The 21,138-nt window shown below is 40.7% G+C and overlaps 2 protein-coding genes across 5 annotated transcripts; one reads left to right on the forward strand and one right to left on the reverse strand.

Annotated features, from left to right (window-relative positions):
• Nucleotides 1-700: 700 nt before the first annotated feature.
• On the reverse strand, nucleotides 701-13,393 carry LOC308305532 (putative deoxyribonuclease TATDN3). 3 transcript variants are annotated; one of them, XM_080750338.1, is made up of 10 exons: nucleotides 13,289-13,393; nucleotides 13,172-13,204; nucleotides 13,003-13,076; nucleotides 8,429-8,513; nucleotides 3,813-3,875; nucleotides 3,580-3,689; nucleotides 3,379-3,434; nucleotides 2,885-2,997; nucleotides 2,111-2,185; nucleotides 701-1,849 (listed from the first exon to the last, which is right to left on the reverse strand). In XM_080750338.1, exons 1-10 carry the CDS (start codon nucleotides 13,340-13,342, stop codon nucleotides 1,706-1,708), a joined length of 807 nt encoding a protein of 268 aa, XP_080606464.1. In that variant the 5' UTR covers nucleotides 13,343-13,393; the 3' UTR covers nucleotides 701-1,705. The 3 variants fall into 3 exon arrangements, with proteins under 3 accessions (XP_080606464.1, XP_080606463.1, XP_080606462.1); XM_080750337.1 differs by having other exon boundaries at nucleotides 2,111-2,188; XM_080750336.1 differs by having other exon boundaries at nucleotides 2,111-2,191.
• Nucleotides 13,394-13,633: 240 nt separating this feature from the next.
• Nucleotides 13,634-18,856, forward strand: fuca2 (alpha-L-fucosidase 2). 2 transcript variants are annotated; one of them, XM_080750457.1, is made up of 7 exons: nucleotides 13,634-14,016; nucleotides 14,708-14,895; nucleotides 15,383-15,722; nucleotides 15,862-16,072; nucleotides 16,516-16,706; nucleotides 17,294-17,418; nucleotides 17,911-18,856. In XM_080750457.1, the coding sequence occupies exons 1-7, from the start codon at nucleotides 13,820-13,822 to the stop codon at nucleotides 18,198-18,200; spliced, it is 1,542 nt and encodes a 513-aa protein (XP_080606583.1). In that variant the 5' UTR covers nucleotides 13,634-13,819; the 3' UTR covers nucleotides 18,201-18,856. The 2 variants fall into 2 exon arrangements, with proteins under 2 accessions (XP_080606583.1, XP_080606584.1); XM_080750458.1 differs by having other exon boundaries at nucleotides 17,294-17,402; nucleotides 17,911-18,189.
• The last annotated feature ends 2,282 nt before the right edge of the window (nucleotides 18,857-21,138 follow it).

Raw genomic sequence — 21,138 nt, forward strand, 5'->3', positions numbered from 1 at the left:
CTCATATACTGTGTGCACAGTGCACATCCCATAACCCACACACTGCACATCATTTCAGAGCTCATATCTTTGAACGGGTAAGGACTAGTTATAATAATTGGCCAGTGTGAGAAATCAGGTTGTGATTTGCCATCCAAGGAGTGTGTGTGCAAAGTTTGGCATCGATAGGGCCAACGGTGCCAGAGGTAGAGTAGGGGCAAAAGTGTGATGTGACAGACAGACACACAGACAGACACCCGGTGGAGCTTTTCATAGTAACTTCTTACTTGCAACCTGACGGTCGCAACAAATAGATGAGCAGACACTGGAACACTACAAATTTGAAGCTGATGAATGAATTGTCAGCACTTTAATATTATTTATTTACTCAAAAATCATATTATATTAACACTTAAAAAACTCTTTGAGTGCCCCCTTTTTCACCACTAGAGGGCCCCAATGACCAGAGAATTCTACTTAGACAGTGCTGGTATATGCACAAGCCCTGCAGCCATGACATGCCTGAACACTTTCCTTTGTGCATGTACAGGAAGAGGATGAAGTTAGCTTGAAGTTAGCTATTGGCTACCAAGCATTTTAGAAGATCTATTTTCTGCAATTTAGCCACGATTAAACCTTGCACACCTCATGCATGGGAAAAAAACAGAGAAGAATGAGCTCTAAAAAATCCAATGCAATCCTGGATTGCATTGGAGTGGATTTGTGCAGTTTGTTCACAGCTTTCAAACAAAAAAATCCGATTGGAAATCCGTTCAGGCATTCTTGAGATAATAGCCATTATGTTTTACATGTTATGTAAACAAAAATGGCTGCCCTGTATGTTAGATGGGGTTGTAAGGGGGTGGAACATGCAAAATCGCGATTGAAATCATGTTCACCAGATTTGATGGGGTCCAAAAAAATAAATAAAAAAAAAATGTTTTCAAATTATTATTTTTTAAAGCCGAACTAGTTCGGGATCGGCACTCTGCGATACGATAATAAAGCCGAACTAGTTCGGGATTGGCACTCAATGAGTTGTTAAGTTGCAATGATTTTTTCTCTTCAATGTCCCGGGATGCCATGGTCTCCATAGACTTCCATGTAATTTATAGTGCACGGATCGTGCACGCCCATGCCTAGATGATGCACCACGTGTGTACACACTGTTCACAGCTTTCAAACAAAAAAATCCGCTTGGAAATCCGTTCAGGCATTCATGATTTAGGAGCCATTATGTTTTCTTCAGATGTAAACAAAAATGGCTGCCATGTTTGAAAGAATGGGTTGGTATGGGGGTTAAACATGCAATTTTGCGATCGCGATCATGCCTAATACATTTCTGGAGGTGAAAAAAAAATCTTTGAAAAAAAAATTTTTTTTTCTTCAAAAACGGCCCAAACTCGGGAAACTCGGGGTTGGCACAGGGGGGGTACCTTTTCAAACTCGGGAAACTCAGGGTTGGCACCAGATGTGATAATTGGCCAGTTGGACTTTACAATCCAAATCTCAAAATACATCTTCTACCATCTCCCAATATCTTTACAATTGTGAAAAGATTTAAATTAAAAATAGATTTATTTTGTGCTGATCCAGTGGGCACTACAGTCCCATCCAGTTAATGTGGAGAACATCTGATACATGGTTACAGAAAGCTTTGGATGCATAATCTCAGAAACACTCTTCTGAGATTAATGATGAGATGATCTTCCGAGGCTTGGGTGAGTCACGGTCTGATGACTGATTTAAGCTTTGGGAACAGTCGGAGGGCATTCTGTGTTGTCACCTCCACCACTTTCTCCAGGGGCACTCCTTTGATCTTACTGATGTACTCTGCACAAATGGAGATGTTCCTTGGCTCATTTCTGACCTGTTTTAGGATCAAAACAAGGAATGAGTTTGCAAATGCACACAAAAATATGTGTTGAAGGCACAAGATCCTGATTGTTAATGTAGTATACATTTGAACAAACAGTAACAGTACTGAAAAGATTTTTTTCAAATTACACAAACATCTTGCCTAAAACATGAATTACACAAGCAAAAATAACATACATAGTCCGTTACGATAGCAATGCAATACTCGCTCAATTAACTGCATAATTGTTATACAAGATTGCAATATTTTTACCTGCTTTTCTGGCCCCAGGGCTGGCGAATCCGTTTCTAAACAGATACTCTCTAAGGGTAGCTGTTTCACAAGCTTCTGCTTCTTGGTGGGAAATCCCCCGCAAAAAAGAAAAAGACAATCATTAATCATTAACATTTAATGGGAAATAAGTGAATAAAACAAAAGTTAACATCTTTGTGCTTCCTAAGCAGACTGTGATGGTTTTAGTTATTATAACATAACTAAAATCAACACTGCTTATGAAGCACTAACATGTTATCTTACAAGTGCTTGTACTGTATACAAACACAGGGGAATATTTTGTATTGACAGGGACACAGGGTCTTGGTGCAATAAACAAGTGTTTTTCAACAAAGTGTGTCGGGTCCCAAAAGTAGATCATGATATAGGCTATGCAGACAGGGTCACAGATGAAGAACACCATGAAGAGACTTAGAGAATGTGTTGTTTAACTATTAGGTCCTGACTTCATGGTGAAAGCAAACTTCATATGTTAGTGTGAAACCAGTTAAGAACCATAGCACTTAACCCAATACTGCATATTCAAAGTCCATTGGCTGTGCACGCTGAGTCGTCTCTAAATCATACACCATGTATTAAGAACAAAAATGATTTCATATAGCATATACTGTATAAAGGATTGAAGTGTTGCTTTATTTATTTTTTCATCCCTATGCACAAGAATAAATGAAATATTTAACACAATGACAAACAGGTCTGAGAAGAAACTGGTGGTGGTGGTGTGTGTACAGTAAATAAGTCATGTAGTCATACCTGTTCACTCCTTATTATAGATGGTGGAATTGAGAAGAAGTAGCCAGCTTTCACTCCTTCCATGGCAACTGAGGGTTTCCCATCGAATGCATGGAGCAGGGCTTTTTCGACACCTGGTGAAATTTCAACGGTGATGCATTTAGTTTACATATCTTGTTTTTCTGCAGAGGACGAGTAAATGCTATTCTTCTCATTTCCACACCAAGTCGCAGAGTCGCTATTGCAGCGACAGAGATCAGCCTTGCCACGTTGTATGCACCTCAGGATTCTAACCCCTATTCTCTGCGGTGGCGGGCAGATACTTCAACCCTGCACCACCTAGATGCCTCAATCCATAACTTTAAATGAAAGACTTCTGTACAGCTGAGACTGTGATCCAACTTGTACGCCTAATTTACAGTTCATCAAGCAGTGCAACAACATTTTCAGCTGAAATTCAGTTGAAATACTGTCGAGCAACACGGCTGTGTGACAAAGTATACATTTGCACTTACCTTGTTCCTTCAAGAGGTGGATGGTAGGTCTTCCTGCTGACCTTGAATGGACATTTCTAACATTTAAACACAAAAGACACCATATTATTATAAGAAAACACCAAACACAATGAATAATATTACATGTTTTACAGCAGCAACAATACTAACAACCCCAATGTGTTTCTATTACGTTTACAGCATCAGTATGGTAGAACTCACAGAGGCAGGTCCAGTGTTTTGGCTATCTCTGCTTGACGAATGAGCACCTGCCTCTGGTTGTCTTTATCAGTGTCATTACTGATATATCTTGGGGTGAAATCCAACCCCACCTGTTAAAAGAGAATAAAGCACAAGTTAACTGTAACTTATGTACATTGTTTATTTTTGAACAAAAGAGAAATAACACTGCCATAAAATTAAGTGATATCAGGATGACTTGTTGAATACATTACCTCCCCAATAGCCACAAGGTGGTCTTTGTATTTCTCTATGATGGGTAAAGCAGCATCTAGATCCTGTATTAAATCAAGCAGAGGCTTAAAGAAAATCCTATCCACCTGTTTCCGTGAGAATTTACTGTAGCATTATCTGCGGGACACTTCCAGTTAACAGCAGACATACAAGCTAGCTCACGCCGCGTCGCAGATGCAACCGATGCAACCGCTTGTAGATCACACTCGGCTGCGGCGCCGGAAGCTGCCGCACACCTTCTGCACAATGCAAGATGGGTCGTTGGAAAGTTGTGGATAATTCAGTTCCGCTCAAAAATAAATAAACTTGGTCTAATAACAGCGTGGCATCTATGTGGATCTCTTCCATCATGGTGGTGATATCACTCTTGCCCAAATATGGAGGGGCGGCAGCCTGCACATATCGGTGTAGTCAGGCATGCATGGCAACCAGTTGTGTTGTGAGTGAGGTCAGACCAGAACTCTGCTTGGCATGTATAAGATTCGAAGATATTTTTCAATTCCACAGAGACCAGAGCATTTTGGGTGCTTACTCAGTGTTGTGAGAAGGAGATTGAAAACATAGGGAGTCAGAAAGAGGATTAATCGTACATTGTCCAATACCCAACAGAAGCTAAAACTCTGTCCCTATCACCGTCCATGTATAGATTTGATGATGAACCGCCACTCCAGGAAGAAGATCAGATCTCTCAATCGAGCCATGACGACCTCCACTGCCAAATGCCCATAAATGGACAGATCCCCTCAGAATCCTTCCAGCAAATCACCAGAATTGTAACCAGCCAGAAACAAGGAGACACAGACGAACCAAAATCTTACAGACATCAAAGGTTTACCAAGACTTTATCTCCACCAGGAGAAGTAAAGACATGTCAGCTGTCTTTTACAGGGAAGAAAACTCACATCTGTAAACAGTGTGACAAGAGCTTTAATAAGTTAGGTAACTTGAGGACACACCAAAGTATCCACACAGGAGAAAAACCTTTCCATTGCAAACAGTGTGATAAGAGCTTTAGGCAGTTATATAGCCTGAAGACACACCAACGTATCCACACAGGAGAAAAACCTTTCCATTGCAAACAGTGTGATAAGAGTTTTAGTCAGTTAGGTAGCCTGAAGATACACCAACGTATCCACACAGGAGAAAAACCTTTCCATTGCAAACAGTGTGATGAGAGTTTTAGTCAGTTAGGTGGCTTGAACACACACCAACGTATCCACACAGGAGAAAAACCTTTCCATTGCAAACAGTGTGATAAGAGTTTCAGTGGGTTAGGTGACCTGAAGATACACCAGCGTATCCACACAGGAGAAAAACCTTTCTATTGTAAAGAGTGTGACAAGAGTTTTAGTCGGTTAGATCAACTGAGGATTCACCAGCGTACCCACACAGGAGAAAAACCTTTCATCTGTAAACAGTGTGATAAGAGTTTCAGTGGATTAAGTAATCTCAAGGCACACCAGAGCATTCACACAGGAAAAAAACCTTTCTATTGTAAAGATTGTGAAAAGAGTTTTGGTCGGATGGATAAACTGAGGATCCACCAGCGTAACCACACAGGAGAAAAACCTTTCATCTGTAAACAGTGTGATAAGAGTTTCCGTTGGTTAGGTAATCTCAAGTCACACCAGCGCATTCACACAGGAGAAAAACCTTTCTGTTGTAAAGAGTGTGACAAGAGTTTTAGTCAGTTAGATCATCTGAAGAGACACCAGCATATCCACACAGGAGAAAAACTCTTGTAAAGAGTGTGACAAGAGTTTTAGTCAGTTAGGTCATCTGAAAATGGTGTCAGGCGTATTCGCCTATGTTTTTTTCGCCTGCATGCATTTGGTCCTTTCGCATGGCACTTTCGCCATGGAGGAGAGTCTTTTCACCTATCCTGTCTGGCCCATTCACCGCAGTTGAAGAGCCATTTCGCCTGCCTTAGATTGTCCATGTTTGCATGACAGTGGTGTTACCTCACCTGTCAAACGGTGACCATTACACATGGCTATCCTAAGCACCCCATATAAATCACATTAATACAGATTAGAGCAATTGGAATCAGGTGCGTCCAAATAATTAAATGGGGTTAGATAATCACCAGGTTAGATAATCACCCGCGTCACAAACTGAGGTTAGGGTTAGGATTAGGTTTATGCATAGTTTTACTGAGGTTATGGTTAGGGTTAGGGTTAAGGTTAGGTTTTGGTGGTCGGACCAAAGTAGGCTAATTGTTTTTTTTAAAACAATATGTTTATTTAGTTTTTCTTTTTTTTTACATACAATACAACATTTACTTGACAACAAAAAGACTACCTACAGACAAAACAAGAAAACAAAAAGAAAAGAAAAGAGAATACAGCACCATACAAAAAACAAAACACCTGACATTAACACGACACACAAAATTATCAAATAATTATAACACAAAGAGCACATATCCTTAACAGCAACTCCCAGAGTCCCGCGCCATAAGGCCGGACAAGTGACTGTAGAGAGGCTGCAGCTACCCTACTCCTGGTTCCTCCATTAAATGAGAGAGATCATTGCCCTTGACATATTGAATAAAATTCCCCCATATTTTCTCAAAAAGCTCTTGTTTATTTTTGAGAGTGTAAGTGATTCTTTCTAAGGGAAGACACAAAGATAGTTCCTTAAACCACTGAGCAATGCTAGGTTTCCCTGTCTTTTTCCATGAAAGGGCGATAACCCTTTTTGCTTGTAAGAACCCAAGGTCCAGAAATTGTATTTCGCAGTTTTTTATCTTATGACCAATCGGGTAAAGGCCTAATAAAAAGAGTTTTGGATCTAGCGCAATGTTGATAAGTAGTATCTGTTGTAACTCCTTTCTAACCTCCTCCCAAAACTCCTTTATTCTTGGGCATGCCCACAAACAGTGGAACAAGGTGCCTTTATCATCATTACATCTGATACAAGTGTCTGGGATATTGGGATTAAATTTGTTTATTTTTTCTGGCGTGATGTACACCCTCATCAGCCAATTATATTGTAGCAATTTTAAACGGGTATTACTAGTCTGTGCCTGGGCCTCCTCACAGGCTGTGTTAAACTCATCGATTGTTAGTTCCCCTTGTAAATCAAGAGTTCCAGGCATTCAATCTGGATTCAGATGATTCCGGCGAGAAGTCGACCAGGAGAGTATAAAACCCAGATATGATGCCCCTTTCAAAGGGATTCTTGATGAGAGTTTTTTCTATTATTGACAGAGGAGGGATCGTCAGAGATTGTGCTTGTTTAACCTTTATGAAGTCCCTGAGCTGGAAACATTTAAACATGTGTGTGTTAGGAATGTTAAATTTAGCCTTGAGCTCTTCAAATGAAAGCAGAGTCTTTTTTACCAAAAACCTCTTTTAGTTGTTTGATTCCCTTTCCAGCCCAAAGCTTAAAACCTCCATCCGCCCTACCTGGGGTAAATGCCTCATTCCCCCAAATCGGGCTGAAGCGAGAAATGGGGATGGTATCGCACAAATATTTCCTAACATCTTGCCAAACCTTAATCATGTTTTTAACAATAGGATTGGTTGTAGCTTTTTTAAGTTTACTTAATGAGTTAGAATAAAGATAACTGGGCATCGAGATCTTTAAGGAACCTGATTCGATATTTCTCCATCTAGGAGATCCCGCCTCTGTGTAATAGAACATTATAGTTCTTAGCTGTGCTGCCCAATAGTACCACAGCATATTGGGGCATTTTAGACCTCCTCTATCGTAGGGCAAATATAGAAGGGATAGCCGAAGTCTGGGGCGACGATTATTCCAAATAAAATCATGAAACGCTTTTTCCATTTTAGGGAAGAAACCTACAGGAGGCGGCAAGGGGATATTCTGAAATAGGTACAGCAGCTTAGGGAGAAAAGTAGGCTAATTTAAGGGTGTTCGACCTATTAAGGACAGACATGTTACCCTGTTTGACACGGGGTCCACCCTATGTTCCCCAGGTTCTATGTTCCCCTCTCTATGTTATGTTCCCCACGGCCACATCACAGCATTAGTTTTAGGTACGGTCCCTTTGACACCACTGTCACAGTCAGACATTGAGCATAGGCGAAATGGCTCTTCAACGGCGGCGAAATGGCCAGACAGGTTAGGTGAAAACACTCTCATCCACGGCGAAAGTGCCACGCGAAAAGACCATATCCATGTAGGCGAAAAAAACATATGCGAAAACGCTGGTGACCCTGGAAATTCATCAGAGTATCGACACAGGAGAAAACACTTTTTCACTGTAAACACTGACAAGAGTTTGAGGGCCCTATTTAATCATATTAAAAAAAAGCACTTCTTAACAAAATCAATAACCAAAAACAATGCAAAGATATACTTTTCCAGTACTGGGAAAAAAAAATCTAATTTCAAAATATTTCCAGGACTTTCATGACCGTGGGAACCCTGTGTAAACCAACTTTTAGATTAGATTTTACTATTGCAGAAACCCATACATGAATCCGATGATTTGGATTGTCCTCACCATAATAGTAGCCTCAAGTTGCCAGACTATATCACACTGTGTGGATAGGTAGATTTTATTTTGTACCGGCTGATTCGTGTCTGGCAAGTGGCAACGCAAGGATAATATCAAAGGAATACTTACATGGAGATTGGCTCCCCTCTGCTGCCCAGAGGGTGATCCTTGAACAGGATGGACTCCTAAACAAGGGAAAATAAAACCCGAAAACCTAAAAAAATATATTAATAAATAAATACATTATAAATACACTGAAGATTGACAGATTAATCACAAATTATAGGAGTAGTTCACCCCCAAAATGACTTTTTTTCTATTGATTAGTCACACCATGGAGACTTGAGTTCAATAATACTGCGACAAAATCAAAACAGTATTATTGAACTCAAGTCTCCATGGTGTGAGTAATCAATAGGAACTTTTTGGGGGTGAACTACTCCTTTAAGCTATATGATTACAAAGACATATTGCTCGGTCAGGGTACTAAAGTATCGTTAGATTTTCAATAGGAATTCAATTATAAAAAATCATTTTTCTCTCAATTTTCTAATTTTCTAGCTCCCCATAAAATCAAATATTGGTTCATTTTTCCAATTTTCTAGCTTGCAAAAAAATCAGGAAAATGCTTCAATTTTTTAAATGTGTGATTCATATTTGTCATTATTTGATTTGGAACCGACAAAGGAAAAACATCTTTAAAAAAGGTATTTTTCATTTTTTTACCACATTACGAATATCAAAAAATGGACCAATTTTTCCAATTTTCTAGCTTGCAAAAAAATCAGGAAAATGCTTAAATTTTTTAAATGTGTGATTCGTCTTTGTCATTATTTGATTTGGAACCGACAAAGGAAAAACATCTTGAAAAAGGTATTTCTTAATTTCTTACCCCATTACAACAATCAAAAAATGGGCCCATTTTTCCAATTTTCTAGCCCACAAAAAAATCAGGAAAATGCTTAAAATTTGCTCAATTTTTTGAATGTGTGATTCATATTTTGGCATTATTTGATTTGGAACCGACAAACAAAAAATAGGCCCATTATTCAATTTTCAAGTCCAGGAAAGAAATTGTCATCATGAATGTCACGTGACCACGTGTCAAGTCACATGGTACACAACTTCAAAATAAAAGCTGTAGGCTAGTCTAACATCCAAGTAATAGGATCAACATGCAGGCAGGCAGGGGGTCCATGAGGGGTTTACAAGGGGGTCCATGGCTGGTTCCCAAAGTGTGGTTTGCGGACCCCCAGGGTTTCTATGGCTGGTTCACAACAGCCTGGTACACGTACAGCCATGGCTGGTTCCCAAAGTGTGGTTCGGGGACCTCTTGAGGTCCATGACGGATTTCCAAGGGGGTCCATGGCTGGTTAGCAATAAATGTGGTTCGGGGACCTCTGGGGGTCCCTGAGGGGTTTCCAAAGGGGTCCATGGCTGGTTAGCAATAAGTGTAATTGCGACCGTAGGTCGCTACTTACTATCACAGCCTGCACAAACTGTCCGTCTGTCTGTCTGTCTGTCCCTCTGTCTGTCACACCTCACACGTCACACTATTGCCCTGCTCATATCTCCGCAACCGTTGGCCCGATCCATGCCAAATTTTGCACACACGCTCCTTGCCTGCCAAACTACAACTAGGACCCCCGGACCTCCAGGGACCCCCAGGTCCCTGGGGGACCCCCAGATGTAAAAAATGACCAAATATGCAAAAATGACCAAATGACCACCCCAACGGGGCTGCTCATGGGGAATTCCCGGGGACCACCGACTCCTGCTGCTCCAGAACGGATGCCAAAGTGGTGGCGCCCCCAGTGGAGGACCCCCTCCACTGCAGCTCACATAAAATGCCGTAACTCGGGCTAGGAGCGTCCGGGAGAGCCGGGGCCGGTACCTATTCGTCCGCCAAGGCAACGCGGAGACCCCACCCCTCATTTCTCACATGGCCCTCTTCTAGCGCCACCATGAGGCCGATTCTTGCAAAACACATTTTTGGACACTGCTCCTACAGATTTTGCCCTAAAATCACGCACATCGGTACACAGTATGTCTACACTGTCCAAGATAGCGCCACCATCAGGGCGATTTTTCAAACACATTTTTGGACTCTGCTTTTACAGATTTTGCCGTAAAATCACGCAAAGCGTGATTTTAGGATGCCCTGATGGTGGCGCTATCTCGGACAGATCCATGCTGATGACATGAGTGTAGACATAATGTGTACCGCTTTACGTGATTTTAGGGCAGAAATTGTAGGAGCAGTGTCCAAAAAATTATGTGTTTTGCAAGAAGCGGCCTCATGGTGGCGCTAGAAGAGGGAGAAATGGGGTAGTGGTTTGGCAGCCAAAACCACTATGAGAAGGGCAAAAGTGTGACTGAAAGTCTGACTGACAGACTGACTGACAGACTGACAGCTGGTGGAGGTTTTGATAAGAATGCACTATTACACTATTTCACCTATTACACTACCAGTAAGACTCCCTAATCGGGAGATAAGCGACCGTTGGTCGCTTATCTCCACAAAAAGGCCAAAAGTTTGTTTTACCAAAATCGTCCTGATGGTGGCGCTGGATGGGACAGATGCGTTTTGATTACATGACTGTAGAGATACTGTGCGATTTGTGTGATTTTAGGGCAAAATCTGTAGGAGCAGTGTCCAAAAATGTGTTTAAAAAAATCGGCCTGAAGGTGGCGCTAAATGGGACAGATCCATGTTGATGAGATGAGTGTAGACATACTGTGTACCGATTTGCGTGATTTTAGGGCAAAATATGTAGGAGCAGTGTCTCTGTGTAGCGATTTGCGTGATTTTAGGGCAAAATCTGTAGGAGCAGTGTCCAAAAATGTGTTTTAAAAAATCGGCCTGAAGGTGGCGCTATATGGGACAGATCCATGTTGATGAGATGAGTGTAGACATACTGTGTAGCGATTTGCGTGATTTTAGGGCAAAGATTGTAGGAGCAGTGTCCAAAAATGTGTTTTAAAAAATCGGCCTGAAGGTGGCGCTATATGGGACAGATCCAAGTTGATGACATGAGTGTAGACATACTGTGTACCGATTTGTGTGATTTTAGGGCAAAAATTTTAGGAGCAGTGTCCAAAAATGTGTTTTGCAGAATCGGCCTCATGGTGGCGCTAGAAGAGGCCCATATGAGAAATGAGAGGTGGGGTCTCCGCGCTGCCGAGGCGGACGAATAGGTACCGGCCCCGGCTCTCCCGGTCGCTCCTAGCCCGAGTTAAGGCATTTTATGTGAGCTGCAGTGGAGGGGGTCCTCCACTGGGGGCGCCACCACTTTTGCATCCGTTCTGGAGCACCAGGAGTCGGTGGTCCCCGGGAATTCCCCGTGAGCAGCCCCGTTGGGGTGGTCTTTTTTGCACATTTGGTCATTTTTTACACCTGGGGGTCCCCCAGGGACCTGGGGGTCCCTGGAGCTCCGGGGGTCCTTCGAGGTTGTAGTTTGGCAGGCAAGGAGTTTGTATGGAAATTTTGGCATGGATCGGGGCAACGGTGGCGGAGATATGAGTAGGGGGAAAGTGTGACGTGTGACGAGTGACGTGACGGAGGGAAGGACAGGCTGACGGCTGGTGGAGGTTTGGATAGTAGAGAGTGTAAAAGTAACTGCGACCTACTACGGTCGCAATTAAACACACTTATTGCTAACCAGCCATGGACCCCCTTGGAAACCCCTCAGGGACCCCCAGAGGTCCCCGAACCACACTTTGAGAACCAGCCATGGACCCCCTTGGAAATCCGTCACACTTTGGGAACCAGCCATGGCTGTACGTGTACCAGGCTGTTGTGAACCAGCCATAGAAACCCTGGGGGTCCCCAAACCACACTTTGGGAACCAGCCATGGACCCCCTTGTAAACCCCTCATGGACCCCCTGCCTGCCTGCATGTTGATCCTATTACTTGTTGGATGTTAGACTAGCCTACAGCTTTTATTTTGAAGTTGTGTACCATGTGACTTGACACGTGGTCACGTGACATTCATGATGACGATTTCTTTCCTGGACTTGAAAATTGAATAATGGGCCTATTTTTTGTTTGTCGGTTCCAAATCAAATAATGCCAAAATATGAATCACACATTCAAAAAATTGAGCAAATTTTAAGCATTTTCCTGACTTTTTTGTGGGCTAGAAAATTGGAAAAATGGGCCCATTTTTTGATTGTTGTAATGGGGTAAGAAATTAAGAAATACCTTTTTCCTTTGTCGGTTCCAAATCAAATAATGACAAAGACGAATCACACATTTAAAAAATTTAAGCATTTTCCTGATTTTTTTGCAAGCTAGAAAATTGGAAAAATTGGTCAATTTTTTGATATTCGTAATGTGGTAAAAAAATGAAAAATACCTTTTTTAAAGATGTTTTTCCTTTGTCGGTTCCAAATCAAATAATGACAAATATGAATCACACATTTAAAAAATTGAAGCATTTTCCTGATTTTTTTGCAAGCTAGAAAATTGGAAAAATGAACCAATATTTGATTTTATTGGGAGCTAGAAAATTAGAAAATTTAGAGAAAAATGATTTTTTAAAATTGAATTCCTATTGAAAATCTAACGATACTTTAGTACCCTGACCTTGCTCCTAAGGGAAAGTTGTCATAGCAGCACCCCAGTAAGGTTGAAATGTACAGTAAGTATTACTTGTAGTGGGTTATGGTAAGGATAGAAATATAAAATACAACGTGTTACCTCTGTGATAACTGGATGATCTTGTCAAACTCTCCAGCATGCTCTGCCACTGCTAAAAGTGCCAACAGTCCAGCCTGTGTAACATTGAATCAACATTAACACCAATCCATAACTAACAACACCCAGCATGAATGGCTAGGCTACTGTACTTCTTCTAGTCAGTGCATACCTGTCGTGCATTTTCTATCACTTCGTCTATATCCTGACGATAGAAAGGAGAAACGTTAACGTCAATCAATCAAAGGAGTTCAAATACGTGTTGTCACTCATGTCATACGAGTCATACCTTGTCAAAATCCTCTGCAGAGATATGACAATGGCAGTCAATTGAACCATACATGTGGACAGCAGCACTAAGTCAAAACAATGCAAAGTGTACATTTGCGCATGTCTGCAAATGGAACTATTCGTTCAACGTTTACAGAGCAGCCCGGGCGAACGGGGGTTTCTTCCCTGACCCTTGGTGATTGGAGTCATAGTAGGTAGTGTTCTAATAAAGTACATAATCGAACATCCCTAACCCTGAACGAATCAATGGCCTTGGCCAGAGTGATGTAGTGAGTCACGTGACGACACGACACGACATTAAAAAATGAAAGTCACCCACCCGGAAGTTGGCAGCATAATATTATTGAACAGGAGAGTTGAAGAACAGACCGCTTGTCGTGCACTATGATCAAGTAGAATCAAATCAACAAAGCTGGAACTTGTTAATCACGTGACGATCAAGCACTTTGTTTGAGAATTGAATTATATCCACTACTGAAAGTCGTGTTCTGTATAATTTGTTTGTTTCCTTGTTTTGACTTCGGTGAAAATGACAGTCGGGGGTTCAGTCGTTGCTTCACTATTTGCTTTAGTGTTGATGGCGAGTACCTGCACAAGTAAATATGAACCTACCTGGGAATCTATAGACTCTCGACCACTACCGGAGTGGTACGATCAAGCCAAGTTTGGCATCTTCATACACTGGGGAGTGTTCTCTGTTCCAAGCTTTGGCAGCGAATGGTTTTGGTAAGTTTGTTTTGGTTTCAAATGTATTAGTCCCATCATTATTACAGCAGCGAGACAGATGTGAAAGATGGTGTGTTTTGTGTGTGCGAGCAAGCTCCCACCATTTCAGGAATGTTTTTCGTGCAAAACAAATGCTTGCAATGGATTCAGGATCATGAAAAACCCCTATTTAGACCCCTCACATGCTACTTAATGAAGATTCTTTTGGAGGTCTTTTTTTCCTGTATAGTAAGTGAAGGGACCCAAATTTGAACTCCCTGAATTCACCTTGATCCACTAAGAATTAAATGGAAGATTTTTAACATGTTTTTTGGATGACCCTAAGGATCATAAAAATCCTTGAACCATTACTATTGCAATTTCTTTTGGGTCAAACCTCAGATTGACTAGCACTAGCCTATATAGGGAAGTGAGAAGAAAGGAGAACAGAACAAATCATACAATTACAGGAAGGCACAGTTAAATCACTGAATGATTACTGTACACAAGTCCAATAATTCAAAAATTAGAAGGTAGAAATTGTTCTTGTGCAGTTGGAAAACGTATCCAGCTTATGAAAATAGCAGCAGCAGGAATATAGAATCACAGTCTCTCTCATGTACAGTATACAGTATGGTTAAAGTGTCATCATGGTTAAAACATTGAAATAATATGAATGAATTAGACTTTTGAGATATTTGACTTCTTCCAGGTGGTATTGGCAGAAGCAGAAACTGCAACCTTATGTTGAATTTATGCACAAAAACTACCCACCGGACTTTAAATATCAAGACTTTGCAGCGCAGTTCACTGCTGAGTTCTTTGATGCCAAGGAATGGACTGATATCTTTGTCTCATCAGGAGCAAAGTATATTGTACTAACAACAAAACACCATGAAGGTACAGTATAAGCAGATTCACTTAAAGGAGTAGTTCACCCCCCAAATGACTTTTTTTCTATTGATTACTCATGCCATGGAGAGTAGAGTTCAATAATATTTTTTGGTTTTTGTCACATTCCTAAGACAAAAATTTGATTTGAGTAAATTTACCCGCATTGATTCCGGATGGGGACCCATTTCGAAACGGGTCCCCATCCGGAACGAATGGGGGTAAATTTATTGTTATCAAATTTTTGTCTTAGGAATGTGACAAAAACCTAAAAATATTATTGAACTCTACTCTCCATGGCATGAGTAATCAATAGAAAAAAAGTCATTTTGGGGGTGAACTACTCCTTTAAGTATGTTATAAACCTGTATTCTGTTTTCTATGTTTCTTGATTTGTTTGTTGCTTTCAAAGCTCACTGTCTGTGACTAAAGGAAGTGCATATTGTCATTAAGCTACAAAATATCTTTTAATACAAATTGATTTTCTATTTCCTAGGTTTCACACTGTGGGGATCAAAGAACTCCTGGAACTGGAATGCAGTGGATGTTGGGCCAAAGAGAGACTTGGTTGGGGAAATAGCAAATGCTCTTCGTGCTAACAGTGACCTTCATCTTGGGCTCTACCACTCTCTCTTTGAGTGGTTTAACCCGCTCTTTGAACAAGATGCCGCCAATGTCTATACTACCAACTACTTTCCTACTACTAAAACCCTGCCTGAGCTTTATGAGATTGTCACCAAGTATAAACCGGATATTCTGTGGTCTGATGGAGATGGTAATGCTCCTGATAAGTACTGGAACAGCACTGGCTTCCTAGCTTGGCTTTACAATGACAGGTAACGAGATAAGCAAAAGCAAACTGTTTAATATTATTGATTTCATCCTGATAGTCACCTGACTTTCATGAGTTTTATTCCACTTACTATAAACCCTTTTGATTAAAACCTGTGAATAACAAGTGTGTGTCTCCTGCAGTCCTGTACGAGACACAGTGGTGACGAATGACCGATGGGGTTATGGCTCCATCTGTACCCATGGCGGATTTTACACTTGCAGTGATCGCTACCTGCCTGGACACCTGCTCAAACATAAATGGGAAAACTGCATGACCATCGACACCAAGTCCTGGAGTTACCGACGTAATGCACCACTCAAAGATTACCTCACCATTGAGCAGCTTTTGGCTGTGAGTAACTATCTTCCCAGTTTTATCGCCATCTCACAAGAATATAAACTTTATAAAGCCTGCAACAGAACTACTGCCAAAAGTGTCTTTAACCACAGGGCTAAATATTGCCCAACCCACCAGAACTTCCTACTGTACTTCTGGTTAGACTCTACTGTGACTTTTACTTTTACTTTTGCAGTAACCTTTTACATTAAAACAATTGTCTGTGCTGAATATCAAATGGCACTTTCAACTATGACCAGTTCTAGTCTGGGGATTTATAAAATTGAGATTGTTTATTTCTCTTAAGCTCATTGTTTCCATTAATAATAATCAGAAATTCTAATGAAGTTCTATCTATCTATCCATCCATCCATCCATCCATCCATTCATTCATTCCTTTCTTTTTACCTTTCTCTGGTGATTATTTTCTTCATTTCTGACCTTCCCCTGTTCCTCAGACCTTGGTAGAGACTGTATCCTGTGGTGGAAACCTGCTTATGAACATTGGACCCACACATGATGGGAGGATTGCCCCCATCTTTGAGGAGCGCCTTGGACAGATGGGGACATGGCTTGGGGTCAACGGCGAGGCCATCTACAACACCACTGCATGGAGGGCTCAGAACGACAGTGTCACCCCAGAAATCTGGTGAGAATACTGTGCCTTAAATTGGAACTTGATTTTTTATTTGTTTACTTTACGCACACACAATAAATTCAGGGCAGGGGTGATGAATTAGCTGTTAATATATGCATTAGGTACATTTTTACACAAAAATATACCAGATTTTGCATTTCAGGTACAAATACAGCTTTGTCTCAACAAATTTGAATATTGTCGAAAATTATTTTCCTTAATTCTGTAAAACAAAACTTTCATATATTCTAGATACATTACGCATGCAGTGAAATATTGAAAACCTTTTTTGTTTTCATTTGAATTTTTATGGCATACAGCTCACTCAAAACAATTAGAGAAATGTCAACCGTCTTAAGTCAGAGTTGCTTGAAGTCCAGTGTGAAATTTCCGCAGTCAGTGATTATTTGGGATGCTATGGTATCTGCTGCTTCCAAAGATTTTTTTACACAATATTCTAATTCTTTGAGACAGAGCTGTACATGACAAATAGAGTATTGCATACATGATCATAGCTCATGCTGGTCTCCATCATTAGTTCCAGCAGCTTAAAGGTTATTGTGTAAATAATTAACTTTGCATTTGTGACTGTTCTACAGGTATATCTACAAGACACAGGAAAAGGCCATCTATGCCATTCTCCTTGAGTGGCCAAATGATGGATCTGTTATTCTGCATGAACCTTTGGTTACTGAAGGAAAGACTCAGGTAGCTCCTTGGTTTGGTATACTTAATTTATACATGGTTGCTCGCCAATGCTCATGCTGCTTGTTGTCTCAAATAAATATTAGAGCTATTGAAAGTGAGTTGCAAGCCATTTTTTTCCTTCTTTTTCTTAGTAATACTGCTCTGGCAGTTTCAGCTGAGCACCAAGCAACGGAGGATGTCGTTTTTTATTTCTTTGAATTTCTTTGAATTTCTTTTTTTCTTTGAATTCTTTTCTTTAAATGCTCGCTAATTTCACAAACCAAATAGTCTTCAAATGTTTGACTATGACTAAGAATTTCAAGACCTGGAAATGTTATTTTCTACACAATGCCATGCTTCTGAGATATGCATAGGAACAAAGAAATTGCTATCTATCTATCTATCTATCTATCTATCTGAAAGTAAAAAGGAGAGCTTAAAAGGTTAACTGATGAACGATGCAAACTGAATTTCCATTTTTTTTATTTCAGTGTCTAAGCTGAACTTTATATTTTTCATTCCAAATAAGGTGGTGCTTCTCGGTCATGGGTCTCTGACATGGGAGCCTGTAAACCCAAGTGGATTGAGGGTTCTCCTACCCCAGCTGTCCTTCAGTCAGATGCCATGCCAGTGGGCCTGGACTCTGAAGCTGACAGGTGCCACTTAAAAGGAAGCTGTGTTATTGGTGGAGGAATGGATAAGGTACAGGCTGTCTGGTTGGATGGCTGTATACTGTTGGTTACTGAACATGTACACAGTACACACTATGTCTGTCTCAAATTGTTTCTGAATGGTGCCTCGTCACTTGCATTACATTAAAGCATCTGAGGAAATAGTTGTTGAAATTGAATGTAGGCCTATGTAAATGTAACAAATGTAGTATACAACCTAAACGACAGAGGGAAAATCTCTGAAGATGAATAATTTTGATTTGTTTGATTATACTGCAAACTATAAGGCCTCCTAGACCAAAAGAGATGGATGGTAAAGAATGAAGTGCTGTATTTACAAATGTATATAGACCTATTAGTAATAATGACTTGCACTGAAACATGATGGCGATTATGAAAGATTTTAAACAAATGTATTTTTCAAATCTGATTTGCAGTTTGTTTGCGCCTTACTTGATAGCCACTGCTGTAAATTTCCAATGAATCACTTGAGGGCAAACGGGCGGAAATGAAATTCAATAAAGTGTGATTGTTTATTTTAAATAAGTAAAGCATTAGCATAATTGAAGCTTTCTTTAAAACAGTTTACAGTTTAGGCATTTAGCAGATGCTTTTAATCCAAAGCGATTTACAATAAGCAGGTAATACACATCACTATAATAAGCACAAGATAATATGTCAGTACATTAACAACAATATAACAAATGCATAGGGGAATATTAATCTAGAAAAACAACATAGGTAGACCAAGCAAATAAATAATAAATAAATGCTATCTAGCTTCATGTATGGTCATTGAGGGAAGGGGGAGTGTTAAGCCCGTATCAGAGTCGGGTCCGCGGTGGACGGCTATCCACCGCGGTGTAGTGCCGTGTAGTCTTTTTGAGCGTTAACGTTGTAGTTTTATGACTCAAAAAGACTACACGGCACTACACCGCAGTGGATAGCCGTCCACCGCGGACCCGACTCTGATACGGGCTTTACAGTAGTGCTATGGGTTTAGGTGGAGTCTGAAGAGGTGAGTCTTCAGTCCACGGCGGAAGCTAGGGAGTGAGTCTGTAGTTCTAAGTGCGACAGGGAGTTTATTCCACAGTTTGGGGGCCAGGAGGGCAAACTGTCTCTAGGACGAGTGGATTTTTGTCCTGGGGTTTTTAGCGAGGGTTCTGTCAGCATCCCTTTGTTGGGGTGTAGGGGTTGATCAGGTTTTGGAGGTATGGAGGAGCCATACCTTTGGCTGCTTTGAAGGTCAGCATCAGTGTTTTGTATTCAGTGCGGGCCGCAACTGGGAGCAAGTGGAGGGAGCGGAGAAGGGGGGAGACATGTGAGAACTTTGGCTGGCTGAAGACCAGTCGTGCCGCGGCATTTTGGATCAGTTGGAGAGTTTTAAGTGCACATGCCGGGAGACCAGTGAGGAGAGAGTTACAGATGTCTGGACAACAATGTACAGTATGCTGATTAGACTTTCAGCTTATTTACATGGGCGCAACAAAACTATCGTCATCACCATTTGGTTGCAGTTCAGAACTGGCCCCTGTAAAATACTCTCCCAACTGTTTGTGTACTTTTTTTTTTCTTTCTTTTTCTACTCGTTTATATGGTGTTCTAGTATGTATATTTGTATATGTTTCGATGAATTTGAGTACACTGGACCCTAATGGAAACACGCCATAGACTTTCTTGGAAACATCCTTTTAGCAGACCTTGTATTGTCTCTGCAAACTGTTAATAAAATATTCAATGAATTAAACCACATTGTGATTGTGTCGTTTAATTTTGTACCCATGTCCCACTCTTGAACGCAACCCTCTGACATTTAGCGCCCTCTACTGCCCACAGCGTGAGCAACACGACAGGCATCAAGCCAGGCCATTTTATTAAAGCACGCCCAGGAATCGACCCCTTACTACAGCTGACAGCGACAGTGGCGGCTGAGGTGAGGAGGACCACATGGAAGCGATGTCCCTTACTCCTAGATTACCAAGCTGAAAATGTAGGTTAACCTGGGGAATCTCTTTATGTTATGCAATACATGTATGTAAACCTGGCTGTGTCACTTCATTTTAACGGAATGACCATACCTTCCAAGCAGGGCCGGCTGGTGCCCACAATGGCTGAGGGTGCCCCCCTTTTAAGTGAGGATGCCCATATATTTAAAAATGTTTTATGTCCAATAAAGCGCGGCAGCTGCTGCGGCGCCCCTGTAGCCTGTCTATATATAGACTGTGCCCACTGCGCAGCCAGACAATTAAACCAACCATCACTATTAGCAAAACAACCGGAAGCTTTGTTTTATTTTTATATTTGATATTATCTTGATAAGTTCCTCCCATGCTGAGAAAGGCTTGACGCCGAAAAGCTATGCAAAAAGTAATGGCACACAAAACTTGAAAAAATAAAAAAGAGGACATTTTCTAAATCTTAATGGACAACTTTAGTTTTTTACAACAAGGGTTCATAATTTTAGATTGTAATTAAAGGATATAAAAGATGAGTGTTAAAATTATTTCATTTACTTCTTTCTATTGTTTTAGAGATTCTTATTTCAGTGGGTGGGGGCATGCGTACAAGTGGCTAAATATGTCATTTTACACAGAATAAGCCCATTCCCAAGATACAACGCAACCTTTCATGGTTAGATGTGACTTATGGTGGCTAGAAGTGTTACTGTAAATAGCAATAAAGAAACTGCTGGCTTATTGTGTCTAAAAAGACATATTTAGCCACTTGTACGCATGCCCCCATGCGTACGCATGCCCCACATTTTAGCACGGTAAACGTGATCAAACAATAGAACGAAGCAAATGAAAACATTTTAACACTCACCTTTTCTTTTCTCTAATTACAATCTAAAATATGAACCCTTGTAAAAAAACAAAGTTGTCCTTTAACTGGGGTTGCTCAGGTAGACAGGTAGACTAAACATTGTATTATTTCATGTTATGATTCAGTGAAGAAAATAGCAAAACAAACACATAAAAATGGTCTTTGGGCTTGTTTAAATTGGGGTCCTTTTTAAACTAGTTTAAATTGAATGACAAATAAAACACAGTAGGCTATTGGCTACTATGCAGAAAGCATTCCAAAGA

The sequence above is a fragment of the Nannobrachium achirus genome (assembly GCF_963921795.1).
Source record: "Nannobrachium achirus genome assembly, chromosome: 20".
NCBI lineage: Eukaryota > Metazoa > Chordata > Actinopteri > Myctophiformes > Myctophidae > Nannobrachium > Nannobrachium achirus.